This window comes from Oryzias melastigma, linkage group LG13 (assembly GCF_002922805.2).
Source record: "Oryzias melastigma strain HK-1 linkage group LG13, ASM292280v2, whole genome shotgun sequence".
NCBI lineage: Eukaryota > Metazoa > Chordata > Actinopteri > Beloniformes > Adrianichthyidae > Oryzias > Oryzias melastigma.
The window spans coordinates 1,520,017-1,534,964 of NC_050524.1; the positions used below are offsets into that span (position 1 = coordinate 1,520,017).

Genomic DNA, 14,948 nt, shown 5'->3' on the forward strand with positions numbered 1-14,948 from the left:
TCCCCGGTAGATATTTGCCAGTGCAGCAGGACCATGATGCTCCAGTATGTAAACTGCCCTGAGGACTGCCGCCTCCCGACCAACACTGCGATGTCTTCAGCCGTGTGTGTTCCGTGTTTTTAGACTGTTCTATTGTGTACATGGAATAAAAGAGAAAACAACCATCAGATATTAAAGGAAAACATCTTTTCTTTCTTTGCTGTTTCTCTGTTTGGTTTGGAGGTTTTTTCTTGTTTTTTTTAAATACATCTCACTGTTACTGCAGTCTGACGCTGTAATTAAAACATAATAATGATGATGATGTTTTGTTGGTCCGAGTTTTCACATGTCCACTAGCAAACTGTCAGGAAAAAAACATAGTAAAATAAAGACTAAAACCTAACAACTAAACTGCAGCTGAACGGCCTTTTTCTATTTCTGTCTGGGTGATTGGAGTGCTGTGTGAGGGCGCAGCCAGGGGGCGGGGCTTGCTGGGTAATCTGTGTATCGATAATCTCATCCGTTTGCGTAATGGGCAGAATAATATGAGATTTCTGTGTATTACAGTAGATCTGCGTGTGTTATCTGGCAGGAAGCTCACATGTGGATTAAATAGAAGGCCAGCATTTTTCATCCCGAGTGTGAACTTTGACGCCGCAGTGGCGCCGGGGCTCTTTGCTCGATGATGGAGGGTAACCGTCTGAGCTTCTCATATTCCTCACAGTCTGAGGCCTTTTGGTAAAAACGTGTTTGTGTGGAATGAGAGCAGCAAATGAAGAAAAGAAACCCCACCAGAACGCTGGCAGCCCATTGAAACGTCATCTTAACGTCCATTTTCAACCAAGTGTTAATGATGATTATGCCGTTTGTAGCCATAATAGGACTTAGTTTCTGCAGAGCTCTCAGTCTGCATTCTCTCCTGCTAGCTTACAGCCCCTCACATCCCAAACATTAGTGGTCCAACAAAAATGCCAGCAATATCAGAACTATCGAGCCTATTTTGTAGTTTAGCTAATATTTCAGCTACATGCTAGCTGTTTTGGCAATTTTTTGAATTTTTCTCAGTTTTATAGGTTATTTTGAAGTTTAGCTTTTTTCAGCTACATCCTAACTGTTTTGGCTAATATACTTTTTTAAAAGTTTTTAAAGCTATTTTGGGGATAGACTAATATTTGCATGCTAGCTGTTTTGGCTAATTTAGCCTTTTTCCGTTTTTAGGCTATTTTGAAGTTTAGCTATTTTTTTCAGCTACATGCAAGCTGTTTTGGCTGACCTAAGTTTGGGTTTTTTTTGTTGTTTTTAGGCTAATTTGGCATTTAGATAATATTTTAGCTGGTTATCAGTTTCAGCGTTTTTAGTTATCCACTTCAGCATATTTAGCAGCCAAATTCAGCTTACAGCATCAACTAGCATAATCGCAGGTAATGCAACATATCTAGTTCATAATTATGTTAAAAAGTTTAAAGTTTTAAAATGTAGTTTTTGAGTGTTCAATAATTGTTTATCCTTTTCGGCCCCATAACTAAGGTGCGTTTTGGATTTTGGACACTGGTGCGATTGAGTTTGACACTCCTGGTTTAGATCCAAATTCCAGCTCAGATGAGGAAAACAAAGACATTCATGGATCTATTTGTCTGCATTAGAATGGGGCGGAGCTGGGAGCTTGAGACCCCACCCACCTGAATTTCTACATCACAATTTCAATCTTTAACACATTTTTTTCATCTACTCCTGATTCACAAGAATTTAAATATAGAAATACACAGAGATGCAAATTTAAGTTGAATTTTCTTCGTATACGTGCTCCATCATTAGAAAACTTTGCACAAAAAAAATTCAAAAAAATAGTTCAGAGTCACTTTGAGTGACAGATAACCCACAGAGTGACATCAACCGGGTCATGTTAGTAATAAGAACATCTTAAACATCTGTACCTGGATAAAGAAATGCACCACCATCTTCTAACACCATGGAACTGAGGTGTGGCGCCGGTTGAGACTGAGCGGTCTCTCCTTTGACCAGCATCAGATTGAGTTGAATCTCAATGAACCATTTATGGAAGTAAGACACAGAAGGTACAGGACATGTCAGGCTTGAACGGTGGTTGATGCTCAGCAGGGGGCCGTCCTTGAGTCAACCTGCGTGGTCAGTGTAAGCTGATCTGAGAGTGAGCCGCTGCTGCTGACACTTTGAAAACCAACAAAAGACACGTCAGGTAAAGGACATCCAGTCGCAGCAGGAGTCAGGAGGATCGACGCCGTCAGCCCGAGGTAAGGTGAGGTTTTCACGAGTGGGTGGGACGAGACCAAGCTGGAGCCAAGAACCACTAGTAGTAGTAATGGTGGACTGAAAGATTGTTTTAGCGATTGTTCTTTCTTACTGTGACTTTAGTGAAGACTTCACCCCTGCCACTCACTCAAAATCTCACTAAATTTTTGCACACACCTAGTACCTGAGAAAAGGAATTTTGAAACACGTTCAGTCCACGTCACAACCAAAGTATTATTGACCTTTGACCTTAAGGAGAGCCCACCACCAGGAACTAGATGTGTAAATGTCTCTAAAGGTGCATTCACACAAACGCAATTCACGCGGTGGAGGCAGACAGTTTTATTGTTAAGTCAATGGAACAGACGCGACAGGAGGCGATCTGATTGGAGTGACGGGCGCGGTGCGAAGATCACCCAGCACCTCGACTCGAGCGGTGAGGCACAAATTGGGGGCGCGGCCAGAATTTCCTTATTTGAAGTTTGACAGGTTGCCGCTTTGTATCTATCAATCAACAACTCAACTTTAGACATGTGACTTTCAATGACTTGATCAGCAGGGTCCAAAGCGAGGATTTTTGTCCTGTTAGCCAAAAAACTGGAAAATCCTCTAAATTAGCCAAAAAATGCTAGCATAATGTTAAAATGTAGCTAAACTCCAAATTAGCCACAAAACTGAAAAATGTCTAATTTAGCCAAAATATGCTAGCATAATGCTAAAATGTTAGCTAAACTCCAAATTAGCCAAAACAAACTGGAAATATGCCTAAATTAGCTAAAAACAGCTAATATAACGCTAAAATATTAGCTAAACTCAAAACTAGCCAAAAACCCAGTAGTTGCTGAACATTCTAAGTGTGAATGGTCTCAGGCTGAAAGTTTCACAAGTTTCAAAGAGCACAAAGTTTTTAAAGGATTTAAGAAATATTTGCTCAATATTTCAAAAAATTATAAAGTTTATAAATACCACAAGCAGTAAAGTCCTGAACAAGATGAACTTTTTGATACCAAGATTACAGAAATCGTTGAAATATGATTGAGTTTTTATGTGCCGAATGTGCAGAAAGGAGCCGGAGAATCACTGCACTTTACGGCTGGAAGACATGGATGAAATGTTCGGCTGCAGATGAAACAAAATCACAATTTTGTGTCAATAAATGTTTAATTTTTGAACTTTTTCACATCTTAATAAATCTGTTTCCACGAAACCACCCCGTTTCAGTCCCGAGGTTTCAGTGGATCTGATCCCATTCACACCAGCCGAGGACTCATCACAGCACGCGACCGTCGTGGTTTCAGCTCTTTAAAAAACACACAAAGACAGAACATCTCGGTGCTGAAGGAACACGACAACCCGGAGCACCTGCAACCACAAACAGAAAGGAAGGAGCTTTCACGGCGCCGCGCTTCACGCCGTGGCGAAGCAGAGAAAAAACAAAACTCCTGAAGGGGCGGGGGGCATTCTGCAGCGGAGGAAGCTCGCCAAAATAAAGCGTGAACACAGATTAAATAGAAACAAAAAGGACAGTAAAAGGCTGGCGTGCCGCTGTGATCGTCTCTGATGCCGCCGTATTTACACCAAAGCTTCCGAAGCTCCTAAACTCAGGGATGAGGACGCCTCGCTCCGCCTCCTCCCTGCAGCTCCTCCGTCGTGCTCGTCAACGCCTTCATTTGCTCCGCCTCCAGCGGCAACCTCATCCTCTGACAGTCTTTCCTCTAACTTCTCGTCCCATTCACTCCATTTTGGACATCTCAAACTTGGTCGTCACGATTTCCTGAAAAAAAAACAAATAAATAAATAACCAAAAAGCTCCACGAATTACAAACTTTTTGACAGAATCAGAGAATTTGATCCTGAAAACGGAAAAATCTGCCTGAAAATTTCAAGAAATCCAGATTGTGTTCACACCGGAGCGTGAAAGGACAAGGTCCAGGAAGGCGGTCCCGTCTGGGGTTTTTTTGTCCTCAGCAGGAGTTCTTATGACCCTCCAATAAAATACGCAGCACCTCCCAGCAGTGATGACCTCTGACCCCTCACACTGTGAGGAGAGCTTTCTCTGCAGCTCCAGATCTCCACCAGGTCAGAAAGCTGCGGAGCTCCTGACGGAATCGAACCCTCATCAGTGTCCATCAGCTGTCTGTGGGGTCATGTTGTCACTATCGCCATGACAACAGGCTGAGGTAAACAACAGATATCGTGGAGCCTGCTGCCCCCTGCTGCTCAGACCGGGAGCTGCAGTCTGTTGAATGTTTCCTCCTCATCCGTAAGCAAATCAGACTTTATTAATCCAAGACTCCACCGTTCACAGTTCTGTGCACGTCCCCTCAGACCTCCAGATCCCTAACCCCGCCCATCTGACCCAGAGAAAACGATGAAGTCTTACCTCGTCCGAGTCCAGCAGGGGGGGCAGCGCTCTGCGAGGGACAGAAGAGAGATCATTTCATCCAAAAATATTTCAACAAAAAAGGAAACGAAGACTCGGCGCTGGTGTGGAGCGACTTACACGTCCGCCATGGATGACGGGATGTTCTCCTCCACCCACTTCAGGTCTTCATCCTGTCGACAAAAGCTTTGTTTGTCTCCCAACAGCTGATGGTTGATCTCCTCAGAGCTTCGGCAGACTCACCACTTTGCTGGCTTTGGCCGTGCCGTTGGTCTCCACCTTCATGCCCCTCATCTTCATCCCCTCTGAGCACAAAGAAACCAGTCAGACCAAGACGACAGGAAAAAACTCCTCAGAGAGAGAAGGTTCTGACCGAAAGCTTCGTTCATCATGGGCTCCTTCTCCTCTTCCTCGCTCTCCTCGTCCACCAGCGGGCTGAAGGCGTACCTGCTCCACACAGACGGAGGGTTCAGAGACAAATCAAAGGGAGGCGGGAAACGGAGGACAGGAGGAAGACTCCACCTCTGGTTATTGGCCGACGGGCGCCACAGGAACATGATGACCAGCAGGATGGTGGAGAACAGGAAGCGCCAGAAGGCGTCGTTGATCCACAGTTCCCTCCAGTCCTGGAGACAAAGACCTTCATCGTTCCAGGTGGAAGAGAAGCTGGAACTTTAACAGTTTGGTTCACAAAATCCTACAAACGGGTCAGAACTTTTGGGTTTAATGACTTGAAGAAAAACAAAAGTTTCAGGTTGTGATCACTTCTCCTGGTCGGGTTAAAGCAGATGGAGATGCTGGTCCTCACAGCCTGGCACTTAACGCTAAAACATTAGCTAAACCCCAAATTAGCCAAAAATTGGAAATATGTCTAAAATATGTCTCCAAACTAGTCATAAAACTAAAAAATATGTCTAATTTAGCCAAAAAATGCTAGCATAATGCTAAAATGTTATCTAAACTCCAAATTACCCAAAAACTGGAAATAGGTTTAAATTAGCCAAAAAACTGTTAGCATAATGCTAAAATGTTTGCTCCAAATTAGCCAAAAAACGTGAACCATTTCTTAAAAAACTGGACAGTTTGGCTCACAAAATCCCAGAAACGGGTCAGAACTTTTTGGTTTAATGACTCGAAGAAAAACAAAAGTTTCAGGTTGTGACCACGTCTCCTGGTCGGGTTAAAGCAGATGTCGATGGTGGTACTCACAGCCTGGCACACGGACAGAGTGATGGTCTTGGTGGCCCAAGCGATGAAAATGACAGAAGCTGAAAAAGAGGAAGCAGGTTCTCAGAGAGGGGAAGTGGCGTGGAGCGCGGCGGGAGCCAGGACACGTCGTACCTATGACGGCGAAGATGAGCGTGTTGGTGAAGTGTCTGTAGAGCGACAGCTTCACCACGTTCCTCCTCAGCTTCAGCAGCTTCATGGTCTGAGCCAGACTCACAAAGATGTGAGGACGCGGTCAAGGAACATGCCGGAAAAAACGGTTTGTGTGAGCGATCAGAGAGACGGGAAACAGCGGCTAACCCGTCTCTCTGTGACAACAGAAGCTTCCAGAAACAACTCTCCAGAACATCGGAAAGACAGAAGAAAGCTTTCAGCGGCGCTACAGTGAGAAGAGGAAGGAGCAGTAGCGGATATCCACCAGCAGAGGGTAGAGTCGAGCAGAGCCAGAGGAATAGCAGCCAGCAGAACTACATCAGCCTCAGCCTGAAGAGAGAAGAAGAGATGAAGGAGGAGGATGGAGAGCATCAACATCAGAGAAAGAAGGTTTGAGAAACAGAAAGACGTTGGGTGAGAATATATTAGTCATTTTTGACATTAGCACAGAAACAAAGAATTTCCTGCTGGTGAAGGGTTAAATTAAGACGTGGAAACTTCTGTTGATTTTTACTGACAAAATAACCAAAATCAGAGATCATTGCTGCTTTAATAACTGATGACAGATGATGAAAACCATCGTCTGATCCTCCTTTCACACGTCTCAGCTCTAGAGCAATAACTGCATCCATACGTGAAGGTTTGGTTTCAGCTTTTAAAGGATATCCACCAGACAATACAGGAGTCAATGAGGGACAGCGCTATCTGACAAATGATCATACTGCTGCCGTTATCTCCACGGTCCTGCAGGAACAGCACAGGTCACACACAAACACAGAATCAACGTTTCATCATCAGAGGAGGAGGAGTCAGACAGTTCGGACTAAAATAAACGTGTGAGGTCGGTTCTGTTGGGCAGCTTCCAGGGATGGGGGGTCAGGCTGGTCTGACCCTGGAATCGACCGATTCAGGATTCAGGCCACATGAAGCTCACTCCTTCAAAATCTAAACTTAGGCTAAAAATAAAGAAAAAGTTCTGAATCATTTTTAGGTAAACGTCAGAAACTGATCACTTCCAAAAAACGGAATGAAAAAAAGCACATTTCCAAGTAAGTTAACCATTTTAGCAGCACTAAAATGTAACTGAAGAGTAGAATAAATGGTAGAAATGTGTGGAGATTGAAGGAACTAAGCTCAGTGAGTCAGAGGATTTTATATGGTAAAACTGAAAAAGATGGAAACAGTGAAGCTAATCTAAAGGTGCATTCACACCGAACGCGATTCGCACAGCGGAGTCAATGGAACAGACACGGCGTGAGGCGATCTGAAGTCCTGCGGCGCCGTTTGAGCGACGGGCGCAGCGTGGAGGTCTGCCAGCAGCTCGATTTGAGAAGGCGCGAATTAGGCGGCGCGGCCAAAATCTAAATATCTGAAGCCTGACAGTAACTTATCCGGCTACTTTTGGGCGAAGGCGGGATCCACTCTGGACAGATCACCAGCTTTCACTCACTCACTCGGAGGCTGCCGGCTCGGGCCTCATCGAGACAATAAAAAATGGAGAAAGGTCCCCTAATTGTATTTTTCCACCCCAGGTTAATATGGAGAACTTTGAAGCTCAGCCACAGAGACACAGAAACACCGTGGAAGCAGCTGCCATACAGACACACTCCCTGTACCAGGAACATCTTTGAATGAGAATCATATAAACTCAATCATGGAGACATGATTACTGATGTTTGTAGAACTCTCACAACAAATATTCCTTATTCCTTAACATCTGTGTCTTCAGACATTCTAAGTGAGATATCCACAGACACCGTTCCTTATTGTATTCATCCAAAAAACATTAGCTGGTAGCTCCTCCCACATGCCGCTGCGGCATCAAGCTCAGGCAGGCGGCAAGCAGCGAATTCGCCGCATGGCAAAAATCGTATTTAGTGTGAATGCACCTCAAGGATTACAACTTTTTAAAGTAACTTAAGAGCCTGAAACTCATTCCTGCCCACCTGTGACCATCCAGCAGGGGGCAGTATGTGATCTCCACTGACTTACAGTCAATCAACGGAAAGGTTTCATGAACGTCATCAGATGGTTTCCTTTAGTGTGCACTCAGCACAGTCTGGTGTGTTTTCAAATGAAAGGTGTTTCCACCAGGTGGCGTCCCACCTTATGGCTTCAGTCTTAATACCTCTCCACTGTCGTCTCCACTGACTGTCGTTCTAAGGCAGGGGTCCCCTAACTAATTTTTGTGGGAGCCACATAACTGTTTTCTTCTCTGATGGGGGCCCGGGGTCAGTCTGTAGTCTAACAATCACAGCGTAAACTTTAAGATTTATGGTTTTCCAGAAACCCAAACATAACCAAATTTCAAATAATCATTTCTTTAATCTTCATAGAAAAAATAATACTGAAACATTTTAAAAACTGTAGCATTACTTGGGATAGATTAAGAGCTGAAGATGCTTACATTGATAGCCAACAACACTTAAGCTGATAGATAGCTAAAATATTAGCAGAGCCAAATTAGCCGAAAAAAACTCAAAAACTTCTAAACTAGCCAAAACAGCTAACATGTAGCTAAAATATTAACTAAACTTCAAAATAGCCAAAAAACTGAAAAAGCCTAGATTAGCATAAAACAGCTAGCATGTAGCTGAAAATTTTTCTAAATGCCAAATTAGTCAAAAAACTTAAAAATATCCAAAACAGCTAGCATAAAACAAAGATGCTCGCTAAACTTCAAATTAGCCTCAAAAACTGAAAAAAACCTAAATTAGCCAAAACAGTTTGGGGGGCCGGGCCAAATGTTGGGGAGGGCCAGATCCGGCCCGCGGGCCGTCGTTTGGGGACCCCTGTTCTAAACGATGTGATCTATGGTCACGATCCACCGTTTGTGCCTTGACAAGTGTTTGTGTTTTGATGAGCTCTCCAGCAAAATGAAAAAACGAAGGAGGAGGATCTGAGTGATGAGGAGTTGGAGCAAACGGAGTCAGAATACTAGAAGGTCTCTAAGAGAACGTGTGGATCTGAGTGATGAGGAGTTGGAGCAAACGGAGTCAGAATACTAGAAGGTCTCTAAGAGAACGTGTGGATCTCGTGGTGTTGGAGAGTTACAGACTGGCCGGTCGGCAGAGTTCTGGTTAGAACAGAAGGACACTCACGGTGTTGACCCGCAGGGTTCCCTCGATGACGGAGAAGATGAGGTAGAGCAGGCCGACGCCCACGACTCTGTGCATCAAAGCACCGAGGCGGGGCCTGGGGGAGGATCAAAGCAGGACCGATCAACGACTGACACCAACATCGTTAGTTCTTCACACGAAGATGTTGTGATGTTGACGTTTGATTTGAGGTTTGGATGGCGGTCTCGACTGAAAGCACACACTCACTTCACAATGCCGTATCCCAGGCTGGCGATGATGACCAACACCCGGGCCAGAGTCCTCTTCACCGACGAGAGCACCTCGGCGAACACCACCGCCCCCTGGACTGCAGGGGGCCACGTTACAATCCGTTACTGCGATCGGCCCGTGAGTCCGGTCGGACCAGAATCGGGCCAGCACCTACCCGAGAAGCCTTCGTATCGGATGCTCTGGTACTCGGCGTAGTACACGGCTTTCTCCAGCATGCCCAGGAAAATGACGCCTCCGATCCAGAACTGGATCCTGAGCAGGTCTCTCCAGTAGCAGGCGGACAGAACCAGCCACAGAACCGCCATCAGCACATAGACGATGCACATCACCATGTAGAACTGCAGATAGAGACGGAGGAAGAACCGCTCAGTCCTTTCAGATCACCAACCAGCTACAGACACGAAGGAGTTTTCTCTGATTATCTTCAGTTTGAGTCTAAACCAGGGGTGTCAAACTCAGTCGCACAAGGGTCCAAAATCCAAAACACACCTGAGGTCGCGGGCCGAACAGGATAAACATTTATTGAACACTCTAAAACTACATTTTAAAACTTTAAAACCGTAACTTTTTAACATAGTTATGAACTAAATATTTAGCATTACCTGTGATAATGCTAGTGGGAAAGCTGGAAGCTGAATTTGGCTGATGGAGATGCTAGTGCTGATAGCTGAAAACACTGAAGCTGATAACAAACTAAAATATTAACTAAATGCCAAATTAACCTAAAAAAACAGCTAAACTCCAAATTAGCCTAAAAAACTGGAAGCCTAAATTAGCTAAAACAGCTAGCATGTAGCTCAAATATTAGCTCCAAAACAGCCTAAAAAATCTTAGTAAATACCAAAATAGTCCAAAAAGCTACCAGAATGCCAATTTTTAAAACTTTAAAACTGTAACTTTTTAACATAATTATGAATAATAAAAGGCAGGAATATTATTCCAGAATAAATCAACTTAAACCTTAAATAACTTTCAATATTTTAGTTAGAAATGAGCCCAAGATAACATCGGCTCATTAATAACAATAAATGATCTGGAGGGCCGGATCCGGCCCCAGGGCCTTGACTTTGACCCGGTGTCTAAAGAGTTGTCTCGTGCTAGCTGGTGCATTCAAAGGTTACGGTCTGTGTGCGTTCTTACCACCATCAGAGGCCACTCGGAGGCGGAGATGTAGTCGTGAGGACCCTTCATGCTGATCCGCACTGCAAACACAAACACAGTGTTAGGCTGGCGAGGAACCCAACGTCTCGGACGCTCCAGCAGGTCCACGCCGGGCAGCGTTCCACAGGGCTGCGATAAACTCTATGACTTCAATGGTTGGAGACTTGTCCAGGGTGTAACCCGCTATCGCCCAGCAGTAGCTGTGATAGGCTCCAGCAACCCCGTGACCCTGAAAGGGATTCATTAGGTCTGAAGATAAACAGGTGGATGAGACGTTCAGGTGAACTGAAGAAGAAACGGTCTCGACAAGTTTCTTTGCCGCACAGGTGAGAAAAGCTTTGCTCCGCCTACTTCCTTCTCCTCCAATGATTGTTGCAGCTACTAACTGAGAACAGACGGTCCAGAATGTTTGGTGCTCGTTTGTCGGCCTTCTCGAGGTTCAGGATATTTCTTCATTTGAAGTCTTCCGTCTCCAGAGATGCTTTGATACGTGAGAAGAGATAACTTTTAACCAAAAATGCTTTTTTTGCATTCTTGGTTAAAAGTCTTAAAACTCCTCCTATAATTGAAGACTTAAAATCAATAACCGATTTAAAATGGGACAGGATTGACATTCCTTGAAAACCCACTCAGATGAAAATGGTGCTTTAAACATTTTTTTGTCATTTGACTGATGATAGAGAACATATTTAAAGTTTAGCTATTTTTTCAGCTACATGCTAGCTGTTTGGCTAACCTGTTCTTTTTTTTTTAGTCTTTGGGCTAATTTGGCATTTAGCTAATATTTTAGCTGGCTATCAAATTCAGCGTTTTTAGCTATTAGCACTAGCATCTTCAGCGGCCAAATTCAGCTTCCAGCATTCACACTAGCATTATTACAGGTAATGCTATGTATTTAGTTCATAATTATGTTAAAAAGTTACAGTTCTAAAGTTTTAAAAATGTAGTTTTAGAGTGTTTATTAAATGTTTATCCTCTTCACCAGCGACCTCAGGTGTGTTTTGGATTTTGGCTCTGTGCGATTGAGTTTGATACTCCTGGTTTAACGTCACATCCGGACTGGAACTCTGATGAACTAAATTAGGAGCTTTGACAGAGACAATGGTTCGAGTTTGGTGTGTTAAAGACTCGATACTTCATAGTTTTTTTCCCTCCCGGTGCACAGATGACTTCTTTGAAAGAAAGCGCTCAGTTTCAGGACGGTTCTGACGGCCACAGATTTCAAAGTGTAAAACGATAGAAGAATCTCCTCCTAAAGGAAAGGAGGATTCCTCCACCCACGTTTGTTGAAACATCTGCACATATTCATGGCTAACCAACAGAACACCTGCTTCTCGCAGGTGTGAGATGATACTGACTCTGCAGACTCCAGGGGGCGTCGGCGGGACGGTTCTTGCTGACGTCTTCGATGCTGAGGATGAACATGTACGGCCCGTCCTCCCAGGTCTGAGCCACGCCATCCGAGTGAGGCTGGACGGGCGCCTGAGAGACCGACCCGGAAGAGGATTCACTGATTGTGATTCTCATTGAAGCTCAACTTGAGTTTGATGTGGTTCAACAACCTCACCTGTTTGGAGGAGGAGTTTCCTGATGCGTTCAGCTGACAAAGACAGAAAGAAAACTCGTGATTTCCTAGTAAATCTTTAAAAGCATCCATCCCTCATCATCATGTTTCTGTTTCCCTTCAGAGGAACCAGATTGTTCTTAATGATTTACAGACGTTCTTCAGACTTCAATGGATCTGGATCTGAGCAAACCTTTGGTTTTGGGAGATCCGGGCTCCTCTTTCTCCTCCCTGAAGCCTTCTCGGTGGCGAGCTGAAAGACAGATGATGAACTTACAGGGAGAGGAATTTTAACTTTAAAGAAGTAGCCGGTTTTTCTGAACTCTATGGAGCTCATTTAGTAACTTTTGGATGCAGATTTTGAGAGGTTTAGAACATGAAAAGGAGGTAACTTCACTTAAACTTTGACCGATTTCAAAGTTGCCTTCACAGCAGAACGTTTGGAGAAGAGCTTTAGAACTCGCTCAAAGTCCTTTTCAAAAACAGATCTAACAAAGACGTCTACAGAACGATCTGCAGTTTTTATCACTGTTATTATCCACATCAGCTCTGGGGTTCTGTAGTCCATTCTCATTTACTTCACCTCTCCTCTATTTCTTTATTCTTTATTCTATTTTGCTCTCTGAGCTTCTGTTTGGTGCAGTGTGATTCAGGTGTTGTTCCTCTTTCCCCTCCGGGGGAGCGGGAGCGATTTTAGATTCCAGGTTGATTGTCTGTGCTCCTGTTCTTGGCTGTGGACCTCACCTCTGGCTCGTCTCACTTGTGGACCACGCCCCCACATGTCCCCCAGTCCTATCTGGCTGAACTCTATTCAAATACCAAGTAGCAGTGTTAGATAAGCTAATCCTTACCGATTAGTCGACTAATCGGGTCATGCGCAGATTGGATGTAAAGCACAGATCTAAACCATCATTAGCTTTAAACTACCTAAAAACTGCCGTAAACGTAAACATTTATGGTTCTTCAGAGAGCCACACATAGCCAAATTTTAAATAATTAATTTCTGAAATCTTCATAGGAAAAAGAACAATACTAAAACATTTTAAAACTAGATATACAGCATTACCAGTGTGAATGCTGTAAGCTGAATTTGGCTGCTGAAGATACTAGTGCTGATAGCTGAAGATGCTGAAATTGATAGCCAGCTAATATATTAGTTAAATACCAAATTAGACTAAAAAATGAAAAAAGCTTTAGCTAGCCAAAACAGCTAGCAAGCAGTTGAAATATTAGCTAAAAAAATAAAAGCTACATTTTATCAAATGAAAAGCTTAATGGCCACAAAAACATAAAGCTTTTTTCTAAACGATAAAGTGGGCCTTAGCGGCTCTCGCTGCGTTTTGGTTTGTAAGAAACGAGACCAAATGGTTCCCCTACAACATTTTTTTATTTTCTTTAAACGTTCCCAGTGGGGTTTTAATTAGGACTGTGAAGTTTTTAACACAAATTCCACATCCTAAATGTCTTAAAAAGCCATTTTTCATGTTGATCTAAAACCTTTCCAAAAACTCCCTGTGTGGGCGTGGCTTATGGTGCTGAGCAGTGTAACCCCGCCCCTTATCCCCTCAGACATGCTAGTGAGACACACACTTTGATAAGCCTATAACAACATGAAAATAAATAAAACCTGATCGTTTAGGCTGCATTGCAGCAGCACTAGCTGGAGCTCATGACTGAAAACGCCGCATCAGACCGGTGGAGGGGCGGAGCTACGACCCGCGGCTTGGATCAAACTCGGACAGCATATTTGTGACAGCTGATTGTATTTTACTTTCTGTTTCATTTTAAATACGTGAGGAAAACTTAACAAAATCCCGTCTTGGACGGGATTAAAATACGAGTTTACAATGCAACCTGCGGGTTCACGAAGGGAAGCAGACATTAAATTCAATCACATTTAGCTACTGTGACGTATGAAAGTTTCAGGAATTCAAACAGAGTTTTTCTCGGGGACTTTGAGTGACAGCGACTTAAAAGGAGAAATACTCGGAAAAGCAAACAAGAAATTATTTCTTTCTATATTTATTCTCTTTCTGAAGAAAAATGCCAACATACATGTTAAAAACTCAGAGAACAGGATTTTCATCGGAGAGGACTTTAATAAATAGTCCAAAAAGATAGCATAATGCTACTATAACTTTCCACTTTACTACTCTGACTCCATAATATATAAAGTGACGACTAATCGACTATTAAATTAGTTGTCGATTAATTTGAATTCCTAGTAGGGAGGGAGCAGGAGGAGGTCTGGGGTTTCTCTAGAGGGGGAGAACTTCAATGAACATGTGGGTGAAGGGACCCGAGGAGACCAGGAAGTGATGGAGAAGTTTGGAGTCCAGGACAGGAAGGCAGAAGAACGGACTGATGCTGTTCAGCTTCAGGTTTTAAACACAGTCTTTCTTAAAATTCTCAGTCAGGAGAGCTGAAATCTCCTGACATCTCCGGGACACTCACCGGGTTCTGCTGCATTTCCTTCAGATGCTTCTTCTGGTCATACTTGCCCACGCTGAACTGGGTCACAAAACAAACACAGCTTTAGCATTCGGTTAGAGGGAAGCTCACACCGGACCGAGCCGCTGAGCGCCACCCTCACCACGTCCAGGTTCTTGTTGAAGCTGCAGTTGAAGGTGGGATACTCGTGGAAGACGAAATACCCGCTTCCTCCTTTCAATCGCACCTCATCGGATTTGAAGTAACTCTTAAAATAGTTGGACTTTGCCTGAAAAAAGGAAAAGTTTTTAGAAAAGGTGCGTCTGTGGCGTTCTGAATCAAAAGGAGGAGAGAGAGGAGAAGGAGGAGGAGATGGAGATGAAGTAGGTGAAGGAGATGAAGGAGGAGAAGGAGGAGAAGCAGATTAAGAAGG

General features: G+C 43.8%; 2 protein-coding genes across 3 annotated transcripts in view; one reads left to right on the top strand and one right to left on the bottom strand.

The window, feature by feature from the left end:
• Positions 1 to 390, top strand: part of si:ch211-137a8.4 (neurofilament heavy polypeptide) — a gene marked incomplete in the record, with an annotated part of 43,109 nt that extends 42,719 nt beyond the window's left edge. The window contains 1 exon segment of the mRNA XM_024277465.2: positions 1 to 390.
• A 2,999-nt stretch (positions 391 to 3,389) lies between these two features.
• Positions 3,390 to 14,948, bottom strand: part of zgc:162698 (uncharacterized protein LOC560165 homolog) — a 15,623-nt gene continuing 4,064 nt past the window's right edge. The window contains exons 4-21 of one of the 2 annotated variants that reach the window (XM_024277106.2): positions 14,679 to 14,804; positions 14,540 to 14,596; positions 12,279 to 12,338; positions 12,089 to 12,121; positions 11,880 to 12,003; positions 10,501 to 10,562; positions 9,515 to 9,698; positions 9,337 to 9,436; positions 9,112 to 9,205; positions 6,272 to 6,340; positions 5,972 to 6,080; positions 5,840 to 5,898; positions 5,153 to 5,256; positions 5,004 to 5,077; positions 4,874 to 4,935; positions 4,751 to 4,803; positions 4,631 to 4,661; positions 3,390 to 4,021 (exon numbers count right to left, since the gene is read on the bottom strand). In XM_024277106.2, the coding sequence (XP_024132874.1) occupies positions 3,980 to 4,021; positions 4,631 to 4,661; positions 4,751 to 4,803; positions 4,874 to 4,935; positions 5,004 to 5,077; positions 5,153 to 5,256; positions 5,840 to 5,898; positions 5,972 to 6,080; positions 6,272 to 6,340; positions 9,112 to 9,205; positions 9,337 to 9,436; positions 9,515 to 9,698; positions 10,501 to 10,562; positions 11,880 to 12,003; positions 12,089 to 12,121; positions 12,279 to 12,338; positions 14,540 to 14,596; positions 14,679 to 14,804 (1,443 nt within the window). In that variant the 3' untranslated portion in view covers positions 3,390 to 3,979. Of the gene's footprint in view, positions 4,022 to 4,630; positions 4,662 to 4,750; positions 4,804 to 4,873; positions 4,936 to 5,003; positions 5,078 to 5,152; positions 5,257 to 5,839; positions 5,899 to 5,971; positions 6,081 to 6,271; positions 6,341 to 6,676; positions 6,755 to 9,111; positions 9,206 to 9,336; positions 9,437 to 9,514; positions 9,699 to 10,500; positions 10,563 to 11,879; positions 12,004 to 12,088; positions 12,122 to 12,278; positions 12,339 to 14,539; positions 14,597 to 14,678; positions 14,805 to 14,948 lie in introns of both variants that reach the window. The other variant, XM_024277104.2, reaches the window with a different exon arrangement.